This window comes from Ursus maritimus, unplaced genomic scaffold (genome assembly GCF_017311325.1).
Source record: "Ursus maritimus isolate PB19 unplaced genomic scaffold, ASM1731132v1 scaffold_7, whole genome shotgun sequence".
Lineage (NCBI taxonomy): Eukaryota > Metazoa > Chordata > Mammalia > Carnivora > Ursidae > Ursus > Ursus maritimus.
Window position 1 is genome coordinate 51,718,261 of NW_024426885.1, and position 24,952 is coordinate 51,743,212.

The 24,952-nt window shown below is 51.7% G+C and overlaps 1 protein-coding gene across 11 annotated transcripts in view; it reads left to right on the forward strand.

Moving 5' to 3' along the window:
- CAMK2G (calcium/calmodulin dependent protein kinase II gamma) overlaps window positions 1-23,916 on the forward strand; it is a 53,818-nt gene extending 29,902 nt beyond the window's left edge. For 3 of the 11 annotated variants that reach the window (XM_040623990.1, XM_040623987.1, XM_040623986.1), the window contains 9 exons: window positions 3,897-3,940; window positions 13,073-13,141; window positions 14,300-14,344; window positions 15,912-15,960; window positions 17,151-17,264; window positions 19,266-19,341; window positions 19,649-19,743; window positions 21,221-21,465; window positions 21,899-23,916. In XM_040623990.1, coding sequence (XP_040479924.1) covers window positions 3,897-3,940; window positions 13,073-13,141; window positions 14,300-14,344; window positions 15,912-15,960; window positions 17,151-17,264; window positions 19,266-19,341; window positions 19,649-19,743; window positions 21,221-21,453 — 725 coding nt within the window. In that variant the 3' untranslated portion in view covers window positions 21,454-21,465; window positions 21,899-23,916. Of the gene's footprint in view, window positions 1-3,896; window positions 3,941-13,072; window positions 13,142-14,299; window positions 14,345-15,911; window positions 15,961-17,150; window positions 17,265-19,265; window positions 19,342-19,648; window positions 19,752-21,220; window positions 21,466-21,898 lie in introns of those variants that run through there. The other 8 variants (XM_040623991.1, XM_040623992.1, XM_040623995.1 and 5 more) reach the window with 6 other exon arrangements.
- Window positions 23,917-24,952: the final 1,036 nt, after the last annotated feature.

Genomic DNA, 24,952 nt, shown 5'->3' on the forward strand with positions numbered 1-24,952 from the left:
TAACCGAAGACAGAAGGTCTCTTCCCACCTTGCCCACCACCCCCTGCCTGGCCTCCCCCAGCCCTGCAACCCCCCAGCCCCACTGTTTTGGTTGAAGACTCCCTTCTCTCATTCTCATGGCGAGATTCCTTCCCTTGCTTTCCTTCTGCACTGACATGGAGACAGGATTGTATGGCAGCTACTCTGGGCTAAGGTTTCTCCCTTGAGCTTGAGGAGCTTGTCTGCTGGTTCAGGGTATCCTAAGGGCCCTGGGTCTGAGGATGCCGCAGGTGAGAAGTCCTAGGGTTTCATGAGCTCTAACCCAAGCAAGAGACACGGGGCCTTGGAGGGGCAGGACAGGAGAGTGAGCCAGGGAAGTGTCCCACCTCAGGCCCATCCCATGGTTTGGGGCTCATTCTTATGTGGGTATCCATGAGGGGAAGATTGTGGATTCAGCTCTCACAAATGAGAGCAGGAGGGCACAGCTTGGCTGTCTCCAACAGAGATGGAGCTGTAGTTCCACATCTGGCTTCTTATCCTCAGAATTATTGGAAGCTTCTACTTTCTCAGAAGTGTGAGAGCCTTTCTGGGGGGCATTTCTGTGCCAAACTAGAATGGTGATCTGTTATCTCTCTGAGTGACAACAGGCTGCTACTACTCTTTTAGACTAAGAAATCGATAGCATGTGCCCTGTCCCATGGCCTCCACATCAACCTCCCCCACCCCCATTCCATTTCAGGAAATTGGTATCCTGGTTTCAGGAGACTGGGATCTCTGTTAGGATAAAGCACTTTCACTCATTCCTAAAGAGCCTCCTCTGGTCCTTGTTGCCCAGTCAGCGTTTGAGCTCACTTTTCCCTGGGTCCGAGGAGGCCAAAAAAATGCTGCAAGCATTCTAGGATGACTTCTGCTGCCCTGACTCTGGAACAGGTGGGGACAGAGCCTGTCTCTAGAAGCTTCTGCAGAAAGAGGTGTCATCAGGTCTAATCAAGAAGGGAGAACACCTGTGTGGGTTTTTTTTAAGGCATGAACTGGACTGTTTCTTGACTTTACCCCAAATAAGGGGTGCAATGTGGACTGTAGCAGATTGGCTAATAGTGGAATCAGGGCTTCTAGAACGTATTGCTTCAGCAGCCTTTGTTTTCTTTCTGGGAGCTCATTTCTTGGGCATCTTCACCCTCAGAATACTGAAGTACAGGCTGACAAAAACTGTCCGTCCTGGCTACCTGCCTTGAAGAAGGAAAGCAACCCGTGTCTCTGAGGAACTAGAGGATTAAGAGAGGGATAGGGAGCTGGGGCCCATCAGTGAACTTAGCTGCACAAGGGCCATGCACCCTCCCTGGGCCCCAGATGCCAGTGTCCCTCCTGTTTGGAATATAGCCAGAGGAAAGGACTCTCCGATAATGTCCTCGTTTAGGTCCCCTAGGGAGGGAAGGTCTGAAGGTGAGGCTCCGTTTCCTCACAGCCTCAAGCTAGGGCTCGGCTGCCTCAGAAAGGACACCACCTCTCACCAATTCAGGCTTTTCCCTGGAGACCCTCACCTGAGGTGCTCATGGGACAGGTGCTAGAGCTGTGGTGATCCCCACACCCTGACCGAACCCAGTCCTCTCAGGTCCCCAGACTGCTGCAGGGCTGGCTGCACCTGCTCCTCAGCCTGCCCCTGGCGCCTGTCGCTCCCCCAGCTCGGCTGGCTTGGCCACGCCGCCTGGGCCCTGCTGCGCGTGGGCGGCCAGCGGTTCCCGCGCCTCGTGCTGGGGCATGCTCGCTGCTGACGGGCCCCTGTGGCTTTGCGGCAGCTCTGTGCACTGAGAGATTGTATCCCCTCAGTTGGCAGGCAGAGCTCCGCCCCCGCCTCGCCTGCCGCGAGCGCCGCCGGCCTGGCCGGGCAAGGTACGTGGCATGAGTCCCCCGACCGCCTGCCTCGGCTCCCTGCCACCCCACCAGGAGGGCCAGCATGCCAGGCCCACTCACCAGGGAGGCGAGTCCCATGCTTGCGGGCTGAGATGGGCATGCCGGACCGACCACCTAACTTGGCATCTGCGAGCGCATTGGTGTCACAGAGCCCCCTAACCAGCCGTGCATGCTGGGCGCTTGCCAACACCCAGGAGGCAATAGCCTGGGGACGTGGAGCTGGGCAGCCGGAGGCTTTCCTCCAGATGGCCGAGAGCCTGGCCTGCCTGAGGGCTGCGGCCAGTGGCAGCCCCCAGAGACAGTCCCCGGCGTGGCTGGAGCTGCCCAGTGCTAGGACTAGGCTTCGTCAGCCCTGCTGGGAGACCCCACAGAGGAAGCCGTGGCCCTCAAAATTGTGAAGTCTGGCATTTGCAGGCCTCCGGGTCTAAAAGGCTGTGGAGTACAGAAGCTGTGGGGAGAGCCATCCCTGGGTTTGGATCCTAGCCCTGCCACACCCGGAGCGAGTCTAGTCAGCCCTCTCAGCCTCAGTTTCCTCCTTTCTCCGGTGGCGTAATGAATAATATGGTGATGATTAAGATCATGTATGTCGAAGGCTCTCAACCCTGCCTGTAAAGGACAGTTTGTCAGACATCCTGATGCCGACACCCTCACCCCAGACAAACAAAATCAGAATCTCTAGGGCATAGACATAATGATTTTTGTTAAGCTCCCCGGAAGCAATTCTAAAGGGCAGCCAGAGTTTGGAACTCTGAGGTATGTAAAGCGCTTCACACAGTAGGTGGTCAGGCAATGCAGTAAACACATTAAAAAAATAAGCTTCAGATCACCCCAGCATGACTGGAGATAGGATCACAGGCCATTTTGGGAGGTCAGAATTCTTGTGAGGGAGGGATCCCTGTTCTCCCTGGAGAGAGGTGGGACCCGACTTGGGTAGGAATGGCCACCTGAAGGGAGGAATGTCAGCAGGAATGGTGACAATGGGCTTCACTTAGTGAGTACTTGCTACGTGCCAAGCACTCTGCCTAGTGCTCTTCATGCATGGTCCCCTTAGGTCCCCACCCCTGTCCTGTGACCTAGGCCCTATTTTATCTCATTTTATAGATAAAGAAACTGAGGTTCAGAGAGGTTAAGTAACTCACTCAAGGTCATACAGGTAGCAACTGGTAGAGCCGGTGAAGTCCAAGTGGATCAGATAGTTGGGCTGATTCCATCCCCCTGTGCCTCCCAGACTCTCCCATCCACTGTCTGCTACATTCCTGTGGCCTCGGTGACCAGCAGGTGTCACCAGCCTTCCTACAAGAAGCGAGTCAGCCTTGAGCCTCATCCTGTGCCTGGGTAGAATCTGTTTAATACCTCGCTATTCTGCCCAGTCCTTCCTGCTCAGTGGGTCCAGAGAGTAGACTGAGGAAAGAGGGGCAGATAGGACCCTGTAAGCCCGGTGAGGACCTGCCCAGTCAAGGCTTCAACCCCCCTGGCAAAACCCTCCTGTAGGTGGTCCTGGTCTCTGTGTCTGTGTCTGTCTGTCCTCACGTCTGGTCTCCTTCGTGAACTGTGACACTCTTGTTTCTTACGAGCTCTCAGGAGATGTCTTGCATCCTTCCAGCTTGGCCGTTCTGAGGAACTTCATGGCAGCTAGGGACGGAGCCCTCACCTTTCACCCTGGCACTCTGCTTCCAGACCTGGGTGGAAGCTGTTGAAGGCAGAGTTCCCAGTATCCCAGGCAGCTCCTGTACTGAATGTGGTTTCTCCTCCCACGTGCAGTGTGTCCCTGTTTCCGCTGAGCCCTCTTCCGTGGCAGGAAAGATCCTGGGTGCCACCCTGAGGGTCTGACACAGCTTGAGATGCCCTTCTTGCTTTGAGGCTACCAGGAAGGGCCTTTTCCAGGGGCTTCAGGAGCCTCCTGGCCCCCTTGACAGACCCAGCAGACTTGCGGATCCGGCTGCCAGACTTCAGGTTAGGGAGAGGGGACAATGCAAGAGGCTTGATTTTCCTTTTTGTTTTCACAGCTGCCAAAAGCCTACTGAACAAGAAGTCGGACGGTGGTGTCAAGGTAGGTGTCTTCACCCCTGTAGCCCGAGACTGGCCTCTCTCCCTACAGTCTCTGTCGGGGGGTTCTTGGCTTTGTTCCTCCTTTCCCCAGGAACCTTCCCATCCTTGCTTTTCTGCTTTAAAACCAGAAACCTTTGTGCTCAGGACAGCAGGTTCCATTGGCCTGAGAGGGCAGAAGAAAGATGTGTTTCCTTTGACCCTAGCTTCAGCGTAAAGACTCAGGGGAAGTGATCTAAATTGTAGTTTCCTAGAGCTCAGTCCTGAGCCTGACTGCAGACATATGCCTCTTCTCCACGGCTTGACTCTCAGGGTTTTTTAGGTCGTTTGGGTAATCTTTTTCCTTTTTCTTTTTGGAGCACAAACCCTTTTTATCAAATGAAAGCAGAGTTAGCCTGGCTGATTCAGGGTACAGGGCGTGGAACCTGAGGCCACTATCCTTTTAGTTTTTTGTCTTATCTCCAAAGCACTTCCAGAACCCAGCTCAAATGCCACTAAGTGAAAAGTGTCTTAAACTTTCTAAAGGCATAGGCTCCCCAGAAACATGCGAGGGACGTGGTATATCACAGCTCGTTCCCATTTGGTGAAGGAGCTTTTCCCATGGGGTCACAGCAAGAGGAGAGAACAGGGACCCACAGGGACCAGCGGAAAGCCCTAGTGGGAGTGGCTGCTTGGTGAAGGGGAAGGAGAGGTGGCTAGGGGTCCTCACAGGGCCCAGAGTGTTCTATAAATGCTTTGGGGGCAGAAAGCATCCTGGGTCTGGGGCATCGGATAGGAGTTAATACTATCTTGAAGCCTACCAATTTACACCATAGGGTATTTCAAATGATGAAATAATCCAAACCTTTACATTCCCTCCAGAGTTGAAATTGGGCCTTTCCCCAGGATCTTCTGTCCCCAGCTGAGATATACTTGTGTGCCCCATTCCCCTCCCCCGCTCCTCATTCTCTGCATGCCTGCTTCTGTGTGCTTCTGCACCAAGGAGGGGAGCTTGGGCTCCACACATACCAGCTGACATGGATCTGGGGGTGACCAGCAGCCCCCCAGTTATAGGGATATGAACTGGAATGGGGGGAACCAAATTAGGAAAAGGTGGCAGGTTTAATTGGAGAGAGATTTTGCATATTTCTATCCAGGAAAGAAGCTAGAATCAGTTATTCTTTACAAAGTATTTAATAAGTACCTATCAGAGGCCCAGTGCTACACTCAGTTCTGGGGGCCCACAAGAGGTAGAAGAGGTGATGTAGTTTTCATCTAGCTTTGAGAAGTTGTAAGGTTAATTGAAGAGGAAATTGGACACACCTGGAATCAGCTTAGCACTGAATGGTCTATGGTACTCGACCCTCCATTACATGGTTCAGTGCAGGAAGCTTCTGGGCAAAAACTTACTGGAGAAAGCTTAAAAGATGTAGGAAGATTGGAGCCCAGTCAGCGATTGCCTCTAGAGAATGGGATTGGAGGTGAGGACAGGGTAGAAAGACACATCTTTCATTTTTCACTTTGTACACGTGTTTTCTTTAAAATGAGAAGGTGTTCCTGCTATAACTTCGAGACAACAAATATTTTTATGGATTCTGTCCTATATATTGATGTTCTCTGCCCAACTGGAACATGGGGTTTGTGGTTAGAAGGATGTCGAAAAGACAGCTGGCTTGGTCTGGTCGGGCAGTGGGAGTGGAGGTTTGTGTGTCAGACCACAGGAAACATAGGCCACTGAGCAGGGAAACTACGGTAAGAGCAATGTTTTCAAAAGATTTGGCTAAGGGTGTAACGACGAATAGAAGAGGGTGGGAACTAGACACAGAGGTATCAGGTAGGATTTGTTATAATCTGGGCATAAGGTAAAGCAAAGATGATTAGAAATAGAAACTAGGACTAATATTGAAGATACTTAACCCCAGAAGAACCCAGGCACCAACCAATTAGAATAGGTGCTACCTATGGAGAATTGGTCCAGCTGTCACCAGGAATGTGAGGCTCTGATTAGATATTAGCTCTGTTTAGAGGTGTGTCAAAGGAAGTTCACACTGGATATGTTAAAAAGGAACCATGAAAGATGATGTCGATGTTGCTCGAATGTTGGAAGAACTGGTGGTACCCCTGCTAGAAATGAGAGTAGTTGTGAAGGAACGCGCATTACGATAGCAAGAGTTTTATTTGGACCCCACTGAGATGGAGAGACAGGTGGAGATCTGGGGGGAGAGGTCTCTTAAGGTGCTGGGAAGTACCTGATGTGGCCCAGGGAAGAGGTCAACACTGGCCGTGCAGGTGGGGACTCATGTGAGTGAATCCCATGAGCTCACTCACTCAGCCAGATCCGTGCTTCAGGAGCTGGGAAGACAGCAATACAATCTACCCTTTAAGGTGTTTAGATTTGGGGAGAGACAGGGAAACCAGCAGTCCTGCGTGCTCTGGGCAGGTCTGTTGAAGGAGATGTGCTCAGGACGGGCCCTGGGGGAGCAGGGACCAGCAGCTAAGCCAAAACAGGAAATCTTCCTAAAGGAAATGGCCCATGAACTGAATTGAAGGATCTTGCCATGTTGAAGTGAGCAGGAGGGGGGGGGGGACTTCCAAGCAGAAGGAATAGCATAAGATATATAGGTTTAAAACAGTGTTATGATTCTGGGAACTTCAGTAGCTCTGAAGGGCTGAAGGAAAGAATGATTGCACAAAATAGGACCTGAAATAAAGCAGTAACAGCCAAGATGGTGGTGAAAAGATAGATAAAGGGGCCATTGAAGGATAGGTTTCTAATGGAGCTTTCTAGATGGCTGGTCCCAGGGATGAGTGTCTGGTGCAGCCATGTCGTATTAGTGGAGGAGCTAATTAAAAAGATACAGCTTCCAGGGTTCAGCCTGGAATTCAGATTCAGGAAGCCGTGGGTGGGAGGCAGAATCTGAATTTTATTAATATTCCCCTTCTCCCATATGACTCTAAAGAGCATGAAGGTTTAAGAGTTCAATAAAGACAAAATTTCAGGGCCTCTGTCATTGAGAGGCTGGAAGAAGAAGAGGAATCATCAAAGGAAAGAGAACAGACAGAAGAGGTGGGGGAGAAGAGAAGTGTGCAACGATGTCGGCCCTTACAGAGCACTGAGAAGGATGAGGGCATGGCAAGCAAATGGTTAAGTAAATTGCTTCAAATGAGAACACAGTGGGGAAGCTAGTGTCTGACCCTGCTATGTGCTCTGGGAGCTTTGTGCATGAGAAAAGACTTTGAATATAGTGATGGGGACAAAGGCAAAGATGAAATGTTTAAGAAGGGAATAACCAACCAACATTGAAAGGCCAGCAACAGGGTGAGGAAAATATTCACAGCAGGTGTGATGGGAAGAGTTAATATTATTTTTATACAAAAAAAAAAAAAAAAAAAAAGCTTTCCCTAACAAATAAGAGTCCCCCCTAAAACCCAGTAGATAAATGGTCAGAGAAGTTGCACTGACAACCCAGAAAAGAGGAGTTAGAACTGGTTAACAAATGTGCAGGTTTAGCCTCACTAGTATGGGCGAAATGCAAGTTGAAATGAGGCGCCGTATTTTGACTCTTAAGTTTGGGATAGTAGCGCAAATAGCAAAGGCCCTTTTGGAAACAGCCTGCATGTCAAAAGCCATAAAAATGTTCCTGCTGTTTTTACCCTTTAATTTTACTTCTGGGAATTTCTCCTAAAGAAATAATTCAAGGGGCCCCTGGCTGGCTCAGTCGGAAGGGCATGTGACTCTTGATCTTGGGGTCGTGAGTTCAAGCCCCACACTGAGTGTAGAGATTACTAAAATAAATAAATAAACTTTAGGAGAAAAGAAATAATTCAAAATATGGAAAAACTGAAAGCAGAAGGATGTTCAACATGACATTATTTCTAACTGAAAAAATTGGAGACGATTTCAAAAGTCAGTAAGATAATGACTAAATAACTACAGGAAATCCATTCACTAGACCTTTACAGAGTTACTAATTTTTCACGACTATAGAATGGTATGTTTTCTATTAAATGGAAAAAGTGGGATATAAAGCAGTATGTACACTGTCATCTAAATTTTGTTTTAAAAAATGTGTTTTTCAGTTATATTCAGTATATATTATATGGATAGAAGAAGAACTGGAAGAAATCCCATGAAGTGTTAATAGTAACTTCACTGGGTGATAGGAATTTGGGAAACTTTTATTTTATTTTTTTTTTCTGTGTTTTCTACATTTTTTACCTAGACCGTGCATTCCTTTGAAAATCAGAATAAAAATCAAAATACTGTTTGTTTTAAAAGTAAGGCATCAACTGGGATGTAGCTTATAATGACGTTTCTAAATTATATAAGAAAAAAGACTAGCAAGAGAGAGAGGATTACGGGTGGGGGTTTTTTCCCCTTCTTTGTTTTCCAAGTTGCTTGTAACGTGGCTGCAGACCTTTCAGAGTGGGGAACATGTATGTAACAATGAATGGCATGGTTGGACAGAAGTGCTGCGAAAGGCAGAGGGGGAAGACAAAGCAAGATGTATGGGGTTCGACTTTTGTGGACTCTCCTGAAGGTCAAGGTGATGACACGTGTATGAGGGAGGCCTGTGAGGTTGCTCAGAAGATGCTGACCTGTGAGCAGCCTGGGTCTCTTATAGACCCCACCTTGCTTTCCCAGTTCCTGGTGCTTAAGGTCTATAGGAAGGTTTTCTCCTCACGTCCAGAAGCTTTCACAAGATGCTTGAATATTAGCATTGGTTTGAGCATTGAGTCCACTTTGAGTGTAGGGACCCCAGGTTCTGGTTTGGTTTCTCTGAGAGTGGATACAGGGACCCAGGGTTTGTAGAAGACTGACAGCCACTTGCAGGGACAAGACTGGAGGGACCACAAACTCTCAGATCCTGAGAGGCCCCTAGCTGAGGACAGTGAGTGCATTTTGCTCATCCCAGGCCAGAACGGCCATCCAGCCTTTAAAAAAAAAAAAAAAAAGGAACAAAAATTAAAAAAAAAAAAAGGGATATAGCCATTTCCTTAAGTACTGTTTGAATATTTGTTTAAGTGTGGAAAGTAGGTTTGAATCCTTTTCTGGCTTCCAATTTTAAATAAATATTTAATTTGTAAATAAAAGTGAGATGTTCTTAAAAAATGATCTGGTATTTAAACAGTGCCGCAGTATGCTGCTTGAGAGGAGCTCAGCTGTGCGTGGCTGAGGGCAAAGCCGTGGAAGGATGCAGAGAGGAACTGACAGAAGTCTACTAACCTAGGAGAAACCAGCCCTTGAGTAGAAAAGGATTGTCTCGGGTTTTCATGCGGGACAGTTGAGGAAAAACAGAGCCAGCTAACGATTGGGAGTTTCCTCCCCATTAGGTGAAGCAGACAATTGAAAGTGCTTGGCTGTCTGCACTGGCCTTTCACAGCGAGCGCCTGGAAATCACTAGAACCAGGGGTGGGCCTGGCCAGTGCTCCCAAAGTTTTCACTCAGGGATCCTGGGCAACTTAGAGACCTGTGCTGTGCTTTAGCCTGAGGGAAAACCAGAATCAGCAAACCCAGGTCAACTCAGCAAAAGTTTGTTGATTGTAAGTTACCTTTATGGGATTTTGCTAGGCACCGAGGAGATGACAGAGGTGGACCTCCCCTCACATTGTAAACACTCTGGTTGGATAAAAGGATAAGTATGAATGCAAAGCAACTTCCTCTTTTTGAGGAATAATTTCGGAAATAAAATCTCATATTTGGGCATAAACAAAAGGCTAATGCAAAAAAGCCCAATTTGGGGGCACCTGGCTGTCTCAGTCAGTAGAGCATGTGACTCTTGATCTTAGGGTCATAGGTTTGAGCCCCACATTGGGCATAGAATTTACTTAAAAAAAAAAAAAAAGCAGCAGCCCAGTGATTTTTAGGCTTGCTTTTTCTTTAGATATCAGTTTAAATTCTTTTAAATACTTGTAGTCCCCTCCTTTTAAATTTAATATTGTCCTGAAAATGTCCTCTAAAGTAGGATGTCCACCTCTGGAGGAAAGGAACTTTTATCTGGCATGTTCACTGTGCCTAGAACAGTCGTCAGACAACAGATAGGTTCCGAGGGGACTTCTGTCTCCCAGCAAGCTAATTATAAACTATTTAAGTGCCTTTCACCTTTTAGACAGTCTTCTGAGGTGTATTTTCAGCCTTCCATGTGGTCTTTATTTTTATGCTCTTGTTTCACATCTGAACGTAACGTCCGTGAGCATCTGGCCGAGCGAGGCTGAGGAATCACAGCTTTCAGCATCCCCCCCCCCCCCCCCCCCCGGTTTCCATCTTGACGTCTTTGTGATCGCTCCGCTTTAGCACTCCTGTTCTCCCATGTCCCACTGACTGCAAAATGCAGTGAGATACTGCCGTCTTCCGGATGAGCACGGCCATACTGACAAAGAAAGGGGTGCCACCAACTCACCGTTCATCAGAGGGTTTCCAAAGCTCACCATCTTTATCTGAAAAGCAGTGTAGGGATGCAGCAAAAAAGTCTGTGTTCAGGAGTCCGGGGTCTCCAGAGCTGAGGATGGCCTCGAGTGGCTTTTGCTATTTACCTGGTAGCTGCTCAGCCGAATTTCAGGCAGACCTAGTAACGAGGGAAAATAAATAACCTTACAGTGAGCCAGTCTTAGAAGCCCAAACCCATAAATGTGCAGCCAAATGTTACCTTTATAAACTTGTGACTTAACCTCTTCACAAAGCTTTCTGTGAGCAAGGCTGAGAGTCTTAGAATATACTAAAGCTGTGTTTGTGAACCTGACAGCAAAGGCGTTCTCCCAGGGCCCGGAGGCCTGCGTGTGCCTGGTGGCCTAGGCGCTGTGTGAATCGTTCTGGTGCCGGGCTCCAGGTCCCCTTCTTCTGCTCTTTTCTCCTGAGGCAGAGCCCACGCTGGTGCACTAACCTGCAGCATCTCTGTGCTTCTCTTCTCACCTCCTCTTTCCCCTTCTCTTTCCCTTTCGCTGTGATGTGTCCAGAAAAGGAAGTCGAGTTCCAGCGTGCACCTAATGGTGAGCCTTGCCTGCCCACCCATCTGCCTACTCCATGCTGCCTGCGCCCGCCTGCCAGCCACGCAAACCCATTCCGCCATGTGCGTGTGCTTCACTCATCCTCACTGCATGTCTGTGCTGTGTGGGCCAGCGTGGCCTGTCCTGCCAGGCGGGGGCCGTTGCCCAAGGTCTCCCGGAGGCCTAAACAGTGGGCATCGGAGTGTGTGGTGTGGCACCCTTCACCCCCTGCAGAGCTCGGACTGCCTCCAGCAGCCCAGGGCAGGAAGTGAAACCAGCAGGAACTCGGGGCCAGGTGGCAGTCACAGGGAGAGACCCTCACTCGCTGTTGCTCAGGAGGAGAGGCCCTGCTCACTGGGCGCTTCCTATAGACTGGTAGCCGGTGGGCATCTGTGTGGTGGGCAGAGGAGCTGGTCTGTAGGCTCACGGCCCCGAGCCTCACTCTCTGGGCCCGTGCCCCTGAGCGAGTGCCCGTGAACAGGCTGTGCCCAACGTTTCATCCTTTCCACCCACCCCTCAGGGGGACAGCTGAAAGACTGTGGAAAACGCTTCTTCTTTCTCATGGGACGCAGGTCACCAAGGGGAGCATAACAGCCTGAATTGTTACAAAACCAGCCATTAAAGTCAGAGGTGGGGCCACCTGGTGACATCCCAGGCCTCTGCAGCCATGGCAGGTTTAAGGGTGCCCTGGAGCCTTTGCCCCCTGCCAGGGTCTCTGTCTCAGCTGGGCTTTGCAGGCAGGACAGCCTTATCCGGTCAGTCCCAAACAGGTCGGACTTAGTAGTTGAGCGAGGACGGCTCTGCTCCTTCTGGGGGGGAAATGGAAGAATGCAGAGTTCACGTGAGTTTAGACCCACATCCTGACTCTTCCTGGGACCTCTCTTCTCCAGCCGACAGGGTTCAGTGGGGTCTGGTACCCCTTGGTGCCTGGCTTAAGGTTCCATGCCTAGCTCTGGGTTTGGGGACATCTCGGCCATTAACAGCAACCGAGGGTTGGACGTCTTCAGGTCTGGTCCAAGGGGCCATAAGAGAAGCCTCCAAGCAAGAAGAAATAGGACAGTCTGGATAGCTTTCCGTGTGTGTTCTAGGAGAGAAGAACCACATGCTACTTGCCAGGGTGTCCTCATTTGTGCCCGGCTCAGAGATGGTAGCTACATGTTTGTCTCTCTGTCTTTTGAAGAACTTGCAGGCATCAGACTGTTCTCAGTGGCCACTGGCTCCACTGGGACTCCCAGTGAGACCGAGTACATTGGTGAGGGCATTATAAGAGGCTCCCTGCCCTGGAGATCAGCCCCCTTCCTTCCTCACCATCCTTCCCAAACCCTCCCTCGCTGTGCCACTTGGTGTAACATTTCAAAAGGCAAGTAGATGTCCCAGGATAGCCCGGTGGTCTGCTGCTATTGGGAATGTTGGCCAGCTGGGCAGCCTGCTCTCCCAGGGGCTGGGTTCTGGGACTGCAGCCATACCCACCCCCCACCCCCGGATTCACCTGCCCCTCCTTGGAGCTCTGCCCTCACTCCCAGTTGCGCAAGTCTATGATTTATCAGGGGGAAAAGCCAATAGCACAGCCTTGTCTCTGCTCCCTGGGGGCAGTGGGTGCATTCTGTATCCAAAGTCACATCCCCTTGTTTTCTCTCTGGACACCATCTTCTGGGCAAGGTTTTCTTTCTCTTCATGTTCCTCCTCTTTTCAGACCAGGCTTCAGCCTGGTGTCTTAAGGGAAAGGAAATGCAGGTGGCAGGTTGAAAGGGCAGCAGGAGACTGCCCACAGATAGGGGACCCAGTGTTTCTGCATTTTGTTCTGCTTTCTTATAAACCGCCCTTCTTTTTCCCTGTTAAGTGAGAAGATCCTGAAGTTCTTTGGGTAAAATGTGATTGTGCAATAAAACATGGCATCTGGCATAAGCAGAGATTTCTGGAGAGATGCTTTGAAACAAGTCTTTGGCCCGGTCTCACCTTAAGGATGCCTCCAGCGTTAGGTCTCTGGGCCTCTCCAATACCTCCTCCAGTCAATCATCTCTCTGACCATTGCTCCCATCCACACAGTATTATGGAGGCCACCTCAGGCCTAGCTCCTCCGGGCCAGGCCGGGGGGGCAAGGGAGGTTTGGGAGTCGAACCTGAGCGCCTTTGGTGACTCTAGAGGAACTAAACCATCTGTTTTCTTGTCTCAGCCACAGAGCAACAACAAAAACAGTCTCGTAAGCCCAGCCCAAGAGCCCGCGCCCTTGCAGACGGCCATGGTACCTCCTGACTCCGGCTTCTCCGCCCCTGCCCCTGGCTGCCTCTCGCTCCTCCCTTCCTTTTCTTGCCCTCCCTCCCAGGCCTCCTTGGCCCTCTCCTTCTCATCCCTATAGAGCAGGCTGCTTTGTGTCCTGCCCCATGGGCCCCTTGCCCCTCATTGTCCCGTGTGGCCATGCTCCTTCCTGCCCGCAGAACTACCGCTCCTGCTCCTTTTGCTGTTGGGGGTGGGGAAGAGTGGTCAGGGCTCTCAGCTAAACCTCTTAGCCCCAGGCAGGGCCCCCATAGGTCTGCTGTGGGGGCCGGGAAGGTGAGTGGCTCATAAAAAAGGGTAGGAGCTTTCTTGGGAGCTGTCGTTCAGTTCTTGGAGGCCTCCTTGTAAAATCGGCCTCAGCCTCTCCTTTGCAAAGCTACGAACAGGAAGGAGGGCTGAGGTCCCCCACCTCTGGATGGTGCTGAGGTCTCTGAGGTCCTAGAAAGCGCCATGCTGGGGGCACCGTGTGCTCTCAGAGTTCTTTCTGCTAGTAGTGACTAACTAGAGAGTTCGCACGGGGGATGACTGGAAGAGAAGGAGGGGTGACTGTACCTGCTGTTCCTACTGCCTGCAGCCCCGGTCCCTCGTGCTGCCTTTCGGCACAACAGGGACAGGAACTCTGGGGAAGGCATTAGAAGGTAAAGCAGGCAGCTCCCCGGACTCAGCTTGCTGCGGGGGCATCCTGGGTCTTTTTGTGAGACTTTAGTCCGGTCTCCCTGTGTCCCCGCCTCCTACACACCCCTTGATGAACGCTGTTGGCAGGGCCTGGCCTGTGCCCTCAGCCCCACAGCTCCTCCAGTGTACTTGTCCCATGCAGAAAGAATACTCAGATCCAGCAGGAATCAGGGGCAGAGGCCCTTGTCCTCTCAGCTTCTCTGGTACCTGCTCTTCTTAAATGCCAGGCCGGTCCTTTTTACTAAGCCAGTACTGTCCCCTAAATCTGGGGCTTCCCAGCTGCCTGGGACCCAGGTGAGCCAGGATATTTTGTCTTGTGGGAATGGCTGGTGGGCAGGCCTCAGTGGTCATCATAGGGTCAATGAGGGACTGGGCTAAGGATGGGGTCCCTCAGGGAAGAGCTGTAGGTCTGTCCCCAGGTCAGGAGGATAATTCTCATCTTCTCTCACAGGAGCCACAAACCACCGTGGTACACAACGCTACAGATGGGATCAAGGTGAGTGGTTCCTGACCTGGTCTCCTGCTTTACGGATCAGCAGGAAACAGGTGGGCTGGATCCCAGGGTCTGTGGGTCCTGCAGATGGCAGCCTACAGGCCACGCCTTGAGGCCAAGGTGTGTGCAGCATCTATGCTGGGGTTGGGGTGGACCTGTTTGTCGCTCCATTCCCTGGAAGGGCATTATACTTCGGGCCCTGTAGTCGGACGGGCCTGGGTTTGAATCCTGAGCCGCTGTATAACTCACTGTGCCACTCTGTGCCTCAATTATTTATCTGTAAATCATGAACAATAATAATGGAATCTCCCTCCATGACTTGTGAGGCTGAAATGACAGCAAACATCTAGAAAAACAGAGACAAGAGTATAATCAGACCCTAGAGCATCCTCCATTGCCTCAGCCCATTATGCCCTCAATAACTTTGTTGTCTTATTGGCACCCCCATTAGTAAATATTTACTGAGCCCCAAACCATCCATGGCTCTGGTCTACAGAAGAGACAAGACAAAAATCTCTCTCCACAGGTGTAGGAGAGGCAGATAATAAACCAAAAACCAAATAAGTAAGATAAAATCCAATCGTGGTAAGTGCTGTGAAGAAACTAACACGAAGGAAAGAGAGGGGGGTGAACAGGGCTTTTATTTAAGTGATCAGGGAAGGACCTCCCTCAGGAGATGAGTTTTGAGCTAAAAACTAAATGGTGGGAAGGAGACAGCCAGGCAGACTCTGGGGCAGAGTGCCCTAGACAGAGCTGTAAGGGCAGGGGCTTAGCCTATATACAGAACAGAGGAAATGAAGCAGAGCCAAGAGCTGGGGAGAGCGGCAGGAGGGGGTTGATCTGGAGAAGCAGGCAGGCCTGCTACGTAGGACTGCATAGCAGTGTGCATCTTGTTCCCGCAAGGAGAAGCTATTGGAAGTTCTTAGCAGGGGAGTAGTGTAGTCTAATTGACACTTTGAAAAGCCCCTCTGGCCATGTTACGGGCAAGAACTTTAGGGAGGAGGCAAGCATGGATGCGGGGGGACCGGGAAGCTGTTGTAGTCCAGGTGCCAGATATTGGTCGCTTGGACTCAGAGTGTAGCTGTGCATTTGAAGAGAAGATGTAAGGGCGCCTGGCTGGCTCAGTTGATAGGGCATGCGACTCTCAATCACAGGGTTGTGAGTTCAAGCCCCACGTTGGGTGTAGAGATGATGTAAACATAAAATCTTGAAAAAAAAAAAAATGAAGGGAAGAGGTAGGAGACAGGATTTACCTTGGAGGTAGGACTGACAGATTTGAATTTAGGAAAGAGAGAAGGCCAAGATTCAACCTAGAATTGAACCTAGAAGAGGACTCTGTGTTTTAACAACAGGATAGATAGTGTCATTTACTGAGTTGGGGAATACTCGGGAGGGAGTTTGGGAATTCAGGGTTCTGTAAAAAAAAAAGTCAGATGGCAAGGGTGAAAATCGAACCTTCTATGATTCTTCCTTGCATCTCCCAAGAAGCACATACTCTGCTTTTGTTCTGCTTGGTTCCTCTAGTGTCCAAGGTTCTGAGTGTAAGAAACATGTTCTTTTTGGCCTACAGGGCTCCACAGAGAGCTGCAACACCACCACAGAAGATGAAGACCTCAAAGGTAGGTGCTGGCCCTTGGTGGGGAGGGGACCCCAGCAGTGTCCCAGGTACCTTGGCTCCAATGGGGCCCCTGTCTTGTCTGTCCCCAGAACAGACATGGGGACTCTCCTCTAAGAGGGGGCTTGGCCTAAAAGCTCCTTTCCATGGGCTAAGATGTGAGGTCCCTGCCTGGCGTGGCTGGGCTGGGCAAGAGGCTTCTCTTCTTTGACCCCAAGTCTGGAATAGCTAAACTAGAGCTTTTCTTGAGGCTTTCTGGGGCCAGGGCTCAGAGAACTGTTCCTGTTGCTGATAATGATGTGACATCCCAGTACAGGAACATCCTGAGTCCCTGCAGAAGTAGCCCACAAACACAGTGAGTCATTAGTAGGGTGACCCATCGTCTCAGTTTCCCTAGGACTGAGGCGATTCCCAGGACATGGCACTTTCAGTTTTAAAACCGGAACAGTCCTGGGCACATTGGGATCAGCGACTCTCGTCACAAAGTCTTGGCATGGATGATGGAGTCAGGATCACGTTTGGCCATGTCCTGGTGGTCCTGTGAGGACCACCAGCCTAAGTTTGGGCCTGGCCAAAGGGCCAGGGGGTGCGGGAGGGCGTGGCAGACCAGACCACTGGGAATCTCTGTCCTGCTCTTTGGTTTGGCCTCCTGGAATTGCTCCCTTTGCCATCAGTAAGTGACCTGAGTCCAGGCTCACAGAAAAGATGGAGAAATGTTGAAGGACAGAGCTGAGAGAGCACACCCAGGAGCAGTAAAGGGGCACTAAACCTTTGGGAACCAAAAAACAGAAAGCATAAAGAACAGTACCTCTAGGGCTGCTGGGATTCAGGCCAGAGCAATTCAGTTCTGGTGATGTTGTGGAGTAAGTGGCTCCTTCACGGCTCTTGACCTTGTAGCCTAGCCCCCTACAACATCTCCCCTGGGAGCAGGGGTTCTTATACAGGCTATCTGAAGGCTCCTCTGGAAGCCACAAGCCCAGGTCTGTGTACCTTCCTGGGGCTGTCAGCTGGGAGGCCTCTCTGGCAGAGGCGGCAGCGTGGGATGTGGTCCAGTGTCCACAGCAGCCCGAGGCGTTGCCTTGCCCCGGCTCTGCAGTGCCACGGGCTTGGGTCCTGTCTGGCTTGCTCGCTCACCTGCCTTGTTCTGTTTGTTTTGGCTGCTCTGCCTTGCCCTGCCCTGCCCTGGCTGGCTAGCTGCCCCGCTCCGCACTGGGAATGGCAGCTCGGTGCCTGAAGGACGGAGCTCCCGGGACAGAACAGCCCCCTCTGCAGGCATGCAGCCCCAGCCTTCTCTCTGCTCCTCAGCCAGTAAGTGTGAGGGAGGCACAATCTGGCTTCTGTCTCCCTGGCTCATCCTGAAGCCCCTCAGGGATCCCCCCAGAGCTGTCAGCCCAACCCAGCTGTTTGTCTTTGTAAGCTTGGGGAGCGTGGCCTCTGCTGGGTGGGGGAGCTGATTGGAGGTGCTGTTAATCCCAGGTAGGGGCCCCTGGGAGCAGGGCCCAAAGATGTAAAGAAGAGTGGGTGGAAGAACTTGGCATGGTGGGAAGGAATAGAAAGCCCCTGGGATATTCCGTGGGCCTCGCCTCAGCAATGAGCCAGGAAGAAAGGCCGAGTCAGAAACCAGGTCAAAGGTGGTGGGAGCGGGGGTGATGATGAAATTGCCATAGCCAAGAACCATGTTGGGATGTGGTGTTGCCCGTGGCTCAACATATCCTAGTAAGGGCATGAGGCTTGGGGTGAGACGGACCCGAGTTGAAATCCTAGCTACACCACCTCCAGAAATGTGTGAAGTAGCTTACACCTCCCAGAGCCTCAGCTCCCTTATCGATAAAGTGGGAGTGAAACAGCACCTGCCCCAGAGCACTGCCATGAAAGATAAATGAGGTAGTAGAATGTCTTGATACGATGCCTTGCTGGGTTACTGGTAGCTCATATTTATAGTTTAAGTTGTGTCTGTGTACAGAATGCCTTTGTCTGCTTCTTTTCCTTCTACCATCTATCCTTTTAGAGTTTATAAACACAATCCTCTTCACCCATAGGGCCCCAGTCAGGTCCTACAAAAGGGTTTGGTGGGTTTGGAGAGGGTGTGTGTGTGTGTGTGTGTGTGTGTACACACATACCTGCTTGCCTCTGGAAAGTGGATAGAGCTCGTTTGTTCTCCTAACGTGCTGCTTACTCACCTGGAGCTGCCTCCATGGCAGTGCTGGTGGCTGCGGGGCCCCCACCTGGCTGTGTCTTTGGCTGTGCTGCCCTCCCCAGCTATGCCTCTTGGCTGTGCTGTTCTAATGCTCGCATTTGTCTCACAGCCTCTTGCTCCTGTGGGGAGAGGCTTGTAGCCTAGGCCAGCCTGGGGCTCTGGTCAGGGTTAGCCTGAGCTCAGTCTGAGCCCTCTCTTACCCTAGCGGTGCCCCTGCTAACAGTGGTGCTCCCTGTCAGGATACCACCAGCAGCAGTCCCTTGGCTTTGGATGGGGTGAGGGGCTCTGAGGGCACCACTTCTGCCTGCCTGTCATTCTGAGCCTTGTCTTAGTTTTCTTGAGGGACACATCCTGGCATGAGAGCTGGTGTGAGATTTAGAGCTTTCCCAAGGCTAATGCAGGGTAAATGGAGCCATCTCTCTGGTGAGAAGCTCTGCTTAAAAAGAGTGTTTATAGTTCCAAGATCTTTTACCCCAGAAAAGCCCTGTGGAGGAGATGAGCAGGGTGAAGAGAATTAAGCATCCATCCCAGGGCTCTGTTCATCCTTTCAGAGCCCTCATCCCTGGCTAGGTTCTGCTCTCAGGCTGGCTATTGCCCCGGGCTAGGTTCTGGACCACTGAGTGAGGGCTGGGGCTGGTGTGGTGGTGGTGGTAATTGAGACCTGACTGAGCCCCTTCAGGTGAGAGAAGAGAGCAGGCGGTGGAAACAGCCATATCGGGAGATGCTTCTTAGGGAGGCTAAAGGTGCTGGGGAAAGGATACACGGACTCTGGACAGAGTATTAGTGATGGCCAGGCTCCTCAACTGTAAAAGACAAGAATGTTTTCTGCATCCTGGTTGTTGATGGAGAGGGAGACAAAGGCCAGAGAACCATACCTAATGAGTGAGCTTCAGGGGGGAGGGGGCCATTAGCTCCACAGACAACAGAGAAGGAATGAAGAGAAAAGTGGGCTCACTCTTGCTGCAGAGGTCCTTAATGTTAAAGATAGGGAAGAGGGATGTCTTTGTCACAGAGATCACGGGGGATTCTCTGAAGGATTGGGGAGGGCTCTCTGTCACTTGGGAGCTCCCCAGTCCCATGCAGGTAAATTGCTGGATTTTTTTCCCCCACAGTGCGAAAACAGGAGATCATTAAGATCACAGAACAACTGATTGAGGCCATCAACAATGGGGATTTTGAAGCCTACACGTGAGTAGAGACCATTTCCTTGTGACCCAAGTCATCCCTCGAGGACTTTCCTCCTCCCCAAAATCAGCTTGGACCCTAGGAAAAGGGAAAGCCGGGCCTTGGGCACAGTGCCTGAATTAAACACCAGGCCCTTAGGCTGGTATCTCTCCCAGTTAGATACCCTGTGATAGTACCCCTCACCCCTAAGATCTTAGCCATCTTGTCAGGCCTAGCCCACAGCTAATCTGCTGCAGGACAGACACCACTGACAAGAAAGACAGACGAGTAATCCCCGTAGGAGACTGACAAGCTGCTTTTCTTTCTGCAGGAAGATTTGTGATCCAGGCCTCACTTCCTTTGAGCCTGAGGCCCTTGGTAACCTCGTGGAGGGGATGGATTTCCATAAGTTTTACTTTGAGAATCGTGAGTGGGTTCGTGCTGCTGATATACTCCTGCCTGCCCCTTCACCCCCTTTGCCTTTGTCCCTGCTCACCTTCTCCTCTTCCCAGTTTCCCGCTTCTCCCTTATTTGACTGCTTGGCTGCCCCCTAGTCTATGTGTTTGCCTCCTGTACCCTGAGGATGGTCTTAAACTGACACCTTTGAAGGACCTGCTCCAGAGCCCCACATGCCCCTTCATTCTGCAGCAGCTTTGTGGCAGCTCTGGTTTCCACAATCAGGGTCACTATTCCTCTGTCCACGACTACTGGAAACCACTGAGATCAGGTTGAGATGTCAGCAAGTAATAATGAAGCTCTCTATCTACAGGTTTCACAGTAGAGGAAAGTAAAGCCAGGATAAGAATGTACAAGCAAGTAGCAGGGCACCGTAGGTGATTCGTGAGATCAGAGATTGTGGCTTGGGTCCTCCTGAATATGGAGGGAGATAGCCCTGGCTGAGGGGCTGTGCACTCTGGACAGTTCCTGGAAGTCCCAGGGGATAAGAAGATGGATCACCACCTCCTCCTATCTTTCTCTCCACTCTCTAGTATCCTCCTCCTCCCTATTTTTTTTTTCTTTTCTTTCCTACTGTATCCTAGGCCTTCCCCATCCTGCCCCAAGTTTTATTTTGTCACTGTTTTCTCTACTAACCAACATCCTCTCCATGTCTCAGCTGCAAATGTAAACCCTTGGCTATCTAAGTAATTCTCTTAGCCAGAAGCAGTTTCAGAATTTACAGAAGCCCTAGGGAGGGTCTCAGATAGCCCCTGTCCAACATTTGAAATGAATTAAAATGTGAATCTCATTAAAAGCAACGCAATCTGCAGTGTTTGCTGATAATGGCAATACAACTTCTTTTGGCTTTCCCCCAGAGGAACCTGGGAACCCTGGGAATATCCTGAGCTTGGTGCTTTGGTGATTCTATTTTAACTTTGGACGTGTTTTTTTGTTTTTGTTTTTTTCTAAATCACAAATGCACTTTGAAATCTTAAGCTCTGGATTTGGCTCTGCAGCCAATTAGGGACGAACCAACCCTTATGAAATCTAAACATCAACCTGGAAGAGTGGAAAGATCTTAGGCTTTAGTTAAGAGTCAGATGGTCCTGAGTTCAAATGCTGTGTGATTTGAGCAAATTACATAACCTCCTTGAGCCTGTTTCATCATCTTATAATAAAGATAATAATACTGACCAAGAAATATAGCTTATGTATGTAAAAACCCCCAGCACAATGTCTCATTAAAGTAGCAGTTGCTATTATCATCGTTCTCCACCTCTTTCTTCCTTTTGGATAACTGAGACTAATGTTCTGGGATTTCCTGGCCTCTGATGTGTGGGGGACTTAGAGACTCCCAGAATGGTTGCTGGAGAGAGGGTGAGACCTGCAAGTGCACGCTGGGAGGGAGATCAGTACCCAGGCCTGACGTCCTCCTACCTCCCGCACTCTGCCTTGCCCCCTGCAGTTCTGTCCAAGAACAGCAAGCCCATCCACACCACCATCCTGAACCCGCACGTCCACGTGATCGGGGAGGACGCAGCTTGCATCGCCTACATCCGCCTCACCCAGTACATCGATGGGCAGGGTCGGCCTCGCACCAGCCAGTCGGAGGAGACCCGGGTCTGGCACCGCCGGGATGGCAAGTGGCTCAATGTCCACTATCACTGCTCAGGAGCCCCTGCTGCACCGCTGCAGTGAGCTCAGCCACAGGTGCACTTGGTAGGGGGGTGAGGAAGGGGACAGATGGGATCAGAGGAGGAAGAGGAGGTTGAAAAGTGGCAGTGGGGGAGGAGACGTGGACCATCCCAGAGGGGTGGCAGAGGCCGTCAGACAGACTTGTGTCTGGCTCCAGGACTCCGAGTTGAGTGACTTTGGACAGGTTACCCTAAACCTCAGTTTCCTTAGCTGTCAAAAAAGAGAGAGAGAGTGGTACCTACTTCATTGAGTTGAAGATTAAGATACTCATAAGTGAAGGATTTGCTCAGCAAATGTGAAGTGATGTTATATTTAAATGCTAGCTTCTCCCCCCATCCTCTACCTTCTCAGGCAGACTTGGCCACATGTGTAGTGTGTTGAAGTCCCTGGAACTCATCTGTGTGCTTATTGTCCTTTGTTCTGTTACCACGTCTGTCCTCTTTGACAGGGGCATTAGGAGATCCCAGCCGGAGGTCAAACCTTCGCAGCCAGTGGCTCTGGAGGGCCTGAGTGACAGCGGCAGTCCTGTTCGTTTGAGGTTTAAAACAATTAAATTACAAAGCGGCAGCAGCCAATGCACGCCCCTGCATGCAGCCCTCCCGCCCGCCCTTCGTGTCTGTCTCTGCTGTACCGAGGTGTTTTTTACATTTAAGAAAAAAAAGAAAAAAAGATTGTTTTAAAAAAAAATGGAATCCATACCATGATGCGTTTTAAAACCACCGATAGCCCTTGGGCTGGCAAGAAGGCAGGAGTTTGTGTGACACCCGTCCTGGCATGAGCAGCCGGCTCACCCACCAGCCCTGAAGAGGTGAGCTCGGCCTCTGGCCTCCGTGGACTCAGGGGACCAGGCAAGAACTCTGACAGAGCTTTGGGGGCTGTGATGTGATTGTAGCCCCTGAGGTGGCCTGCCTGCCCCAGGTCTAGGAATGGACTTCTTCTGAACTTGCATAGCGCCTAGAATGAGGCTGATGAGAACATCGTGGCCATCAGACCTACCTGGGAGAGAATGCAGAGCTCCCAGCCTGCTGTGGAGGCAGCTGAGAAGCAGTGGCCTCGGGACTGAGGGCCTGGACGTTGCTGTACTGTTCCATTTAGTGTAGAAGGGAAGAGAATTGGTGCTGCAGAAGTGTGTCCGCTACAAAGCTGATGAGAAACCTTGTGTTAGTCTGACATGTACTCACTTACTCATCCATTTCTATAGGATGCACAATGCACGTGGGTCCCGATATTGAGGCCCAATACCTGCAGCTAGGAAGAGGGAGGGGTTGCTGCTTTGCTTTGTGTTTGTTTTCTTGTAACTTAGCAAGGAGAGAGCCAGGCCCTGGTCAGGGCTCCCCTTGCTGCCTTTGGCAGTTCTGTTTCTGTGCTGATTTGGACCATCTTTGTCTTGCCTTTTCATGGTGGTAGTCCCCGTGCTGACCCTCATCTGGGCCTGGGCCCTCTGCCAAGTGCCCCTGTGGGATGGGAGGAGTGAGGCGGCGGGATTGAGCTGATGGTTGTTTCTATGCATTCAGGCTGCCCTCAGGACTGCCTCCCTTCTTACTCTTCCCTTGCTGCACGTCCATCTCTTTTCCTGTCTTTGAGATTGACCTGACTGCTCTGGCAAGAAGAGGTGTTCTCTTTAAAGAGGCCTCTCTACTGACCAACTGAAGTATATGACTTACTGCTGGACAATCTGCATGGGCATCACCCCCCCTCACCTGCATGTACCCAAAAGAGGTGTCCAGAGCCAAGGCTCCTACATTCATTGTCCCTCTCTGTGCTCAAGGAGTTCCATTCCAGGAGGGAAAGATCTATACTCTAAGCAGATAGCAGAGAAGATAATGGAGGAGCAATTGGTCATGGCCTTGGTTTCCCCAAAACAACTGTACAGACTTACCTGCACAAATATCTGCACTATTGGGGGAAAGGTGGGTAAACCCCAGCTTCCTGGACTACCTTCAGGAGGCACAGGAGCTGGGAGAAGAGGCAAAGCTACAGGTTTACCTTGGAGCCAGCTGGGAAGAGAGCAGACTCACAGGTGCTGGTGCTTGGGTTCAGCCAGGCTCCTCTGAGCACCTCATGCATGCCTCAGCCCCCCGGGCCCTGGCCCTTTCTTGCCCTGCAGCCTGCAGTACCAGCACGCAGACGCCTTCACCACAGGGTTTGGTTTTGCTGGCTTGAAGACAAATGGTCTTAGAGTTCATTAAGACCCATAGCTTCATATGGCTGCTCCAGCCCCACTTCTTAGCATTCTTACTCCTCTTCTGGGGCTAACGTCAGCATCTATAGACAATAGACTATTAAAAAAAAAAATCACCTTTTAAACAGGAAATGGAAGGCATTTGATGCAGAATTTTTGCATGATGACATAGAAATAATTTAAAATTAGTTAGTGTTTGTTCTGAATGTTGGTAGACCCTTCATAGCTTTGTTACAATGAAACCTTGAACTGAAGATATTTAATAAAATAACCTTTAAACAGTCCGTTGTGTTACTGCTGTTGGAGGCTTATGGCCAAAGGCTTAAGATTTTAGCAGCCTGGGTTACAAGGCTTCAGATGGAGAGATGTAGCTTCTCCCACTACCTTGGGCCCCATTTTAGAATAAAACTTCCTCATAAACTCACCAGCCTCCAACCAGCCCACCGGGCTGCAGAGGCGAGTTTGGGGTGGGGAGGAAAGCTGCGAGCCCTTCGCTGGTGGGCTCGGGGTCTCGCCCCGCCCCCGGGCCCCGCCCGCCCCAAGGGCTGCCCCGCCCCCTCGCCCCTCAGTGGGCCGACTCGGCTCCCCCTCCACCGGGCTGAGTGGACGAGCCCGCAGCCTGGGCCCGCCCCTGCCCCGGGAGTCGCGGCGCCCGACGCTCGCCAGACTGTGCCACCGGGCGGGGAGGAGGGGGTGCGCCTCTGCGGGCGGGGCGCGCAGCCCGCCGTCTCGGGGGCCGAGGCTCGGCAGAGCGCTGCGGAGGACCGTTCGGCTGCCCCGCACCTCGGCAGTGCGGCTGCGAGGCCCCGACCCTGCGGGGACCTGAGCGGGCGCCGCGAGCGGGAGCGCGCCGCCTCCCCCCCGGGTGGGAGCGGTGGTTGGGCCCGGCTGCGGCAGAGCGTTCGCTCGGAGATGGCGGAGCCGCCGCGACGCGGCCCGAGGCCCCGAGAGCTGGGAAGCCGGGCAGCCCCGGGATGCGGTGGAGCCCGGGGCCAGCGGGGACGCCGCCTAGTCCGCCGGGTGAGCCGCCCTTGAGGGTAACCACCCCCACTCAGAGTGTGGCCCCCACCCACGGTCGCCCGCAGTTCCTCCCCTCACAGACTTCCCTTCAGTTGCCACCATAACCACCCGCGGGGTTGTCCTGGGCGGCCCCCCGTGCGGCCCAGAGCTCCCCTGTCCTGCGTCCCTTCCACCAGCCGCCCTCGTAGTGGCCTCATTGCCCTCGGTACGGGGCTCCTCCTCCCCTCCGGGCTCTCCCAGCCCAACGCCTGCCTCGATGTCACCCCAAGCTCTCCTCAGCGCGTCCCTTGCCGGGTCTCC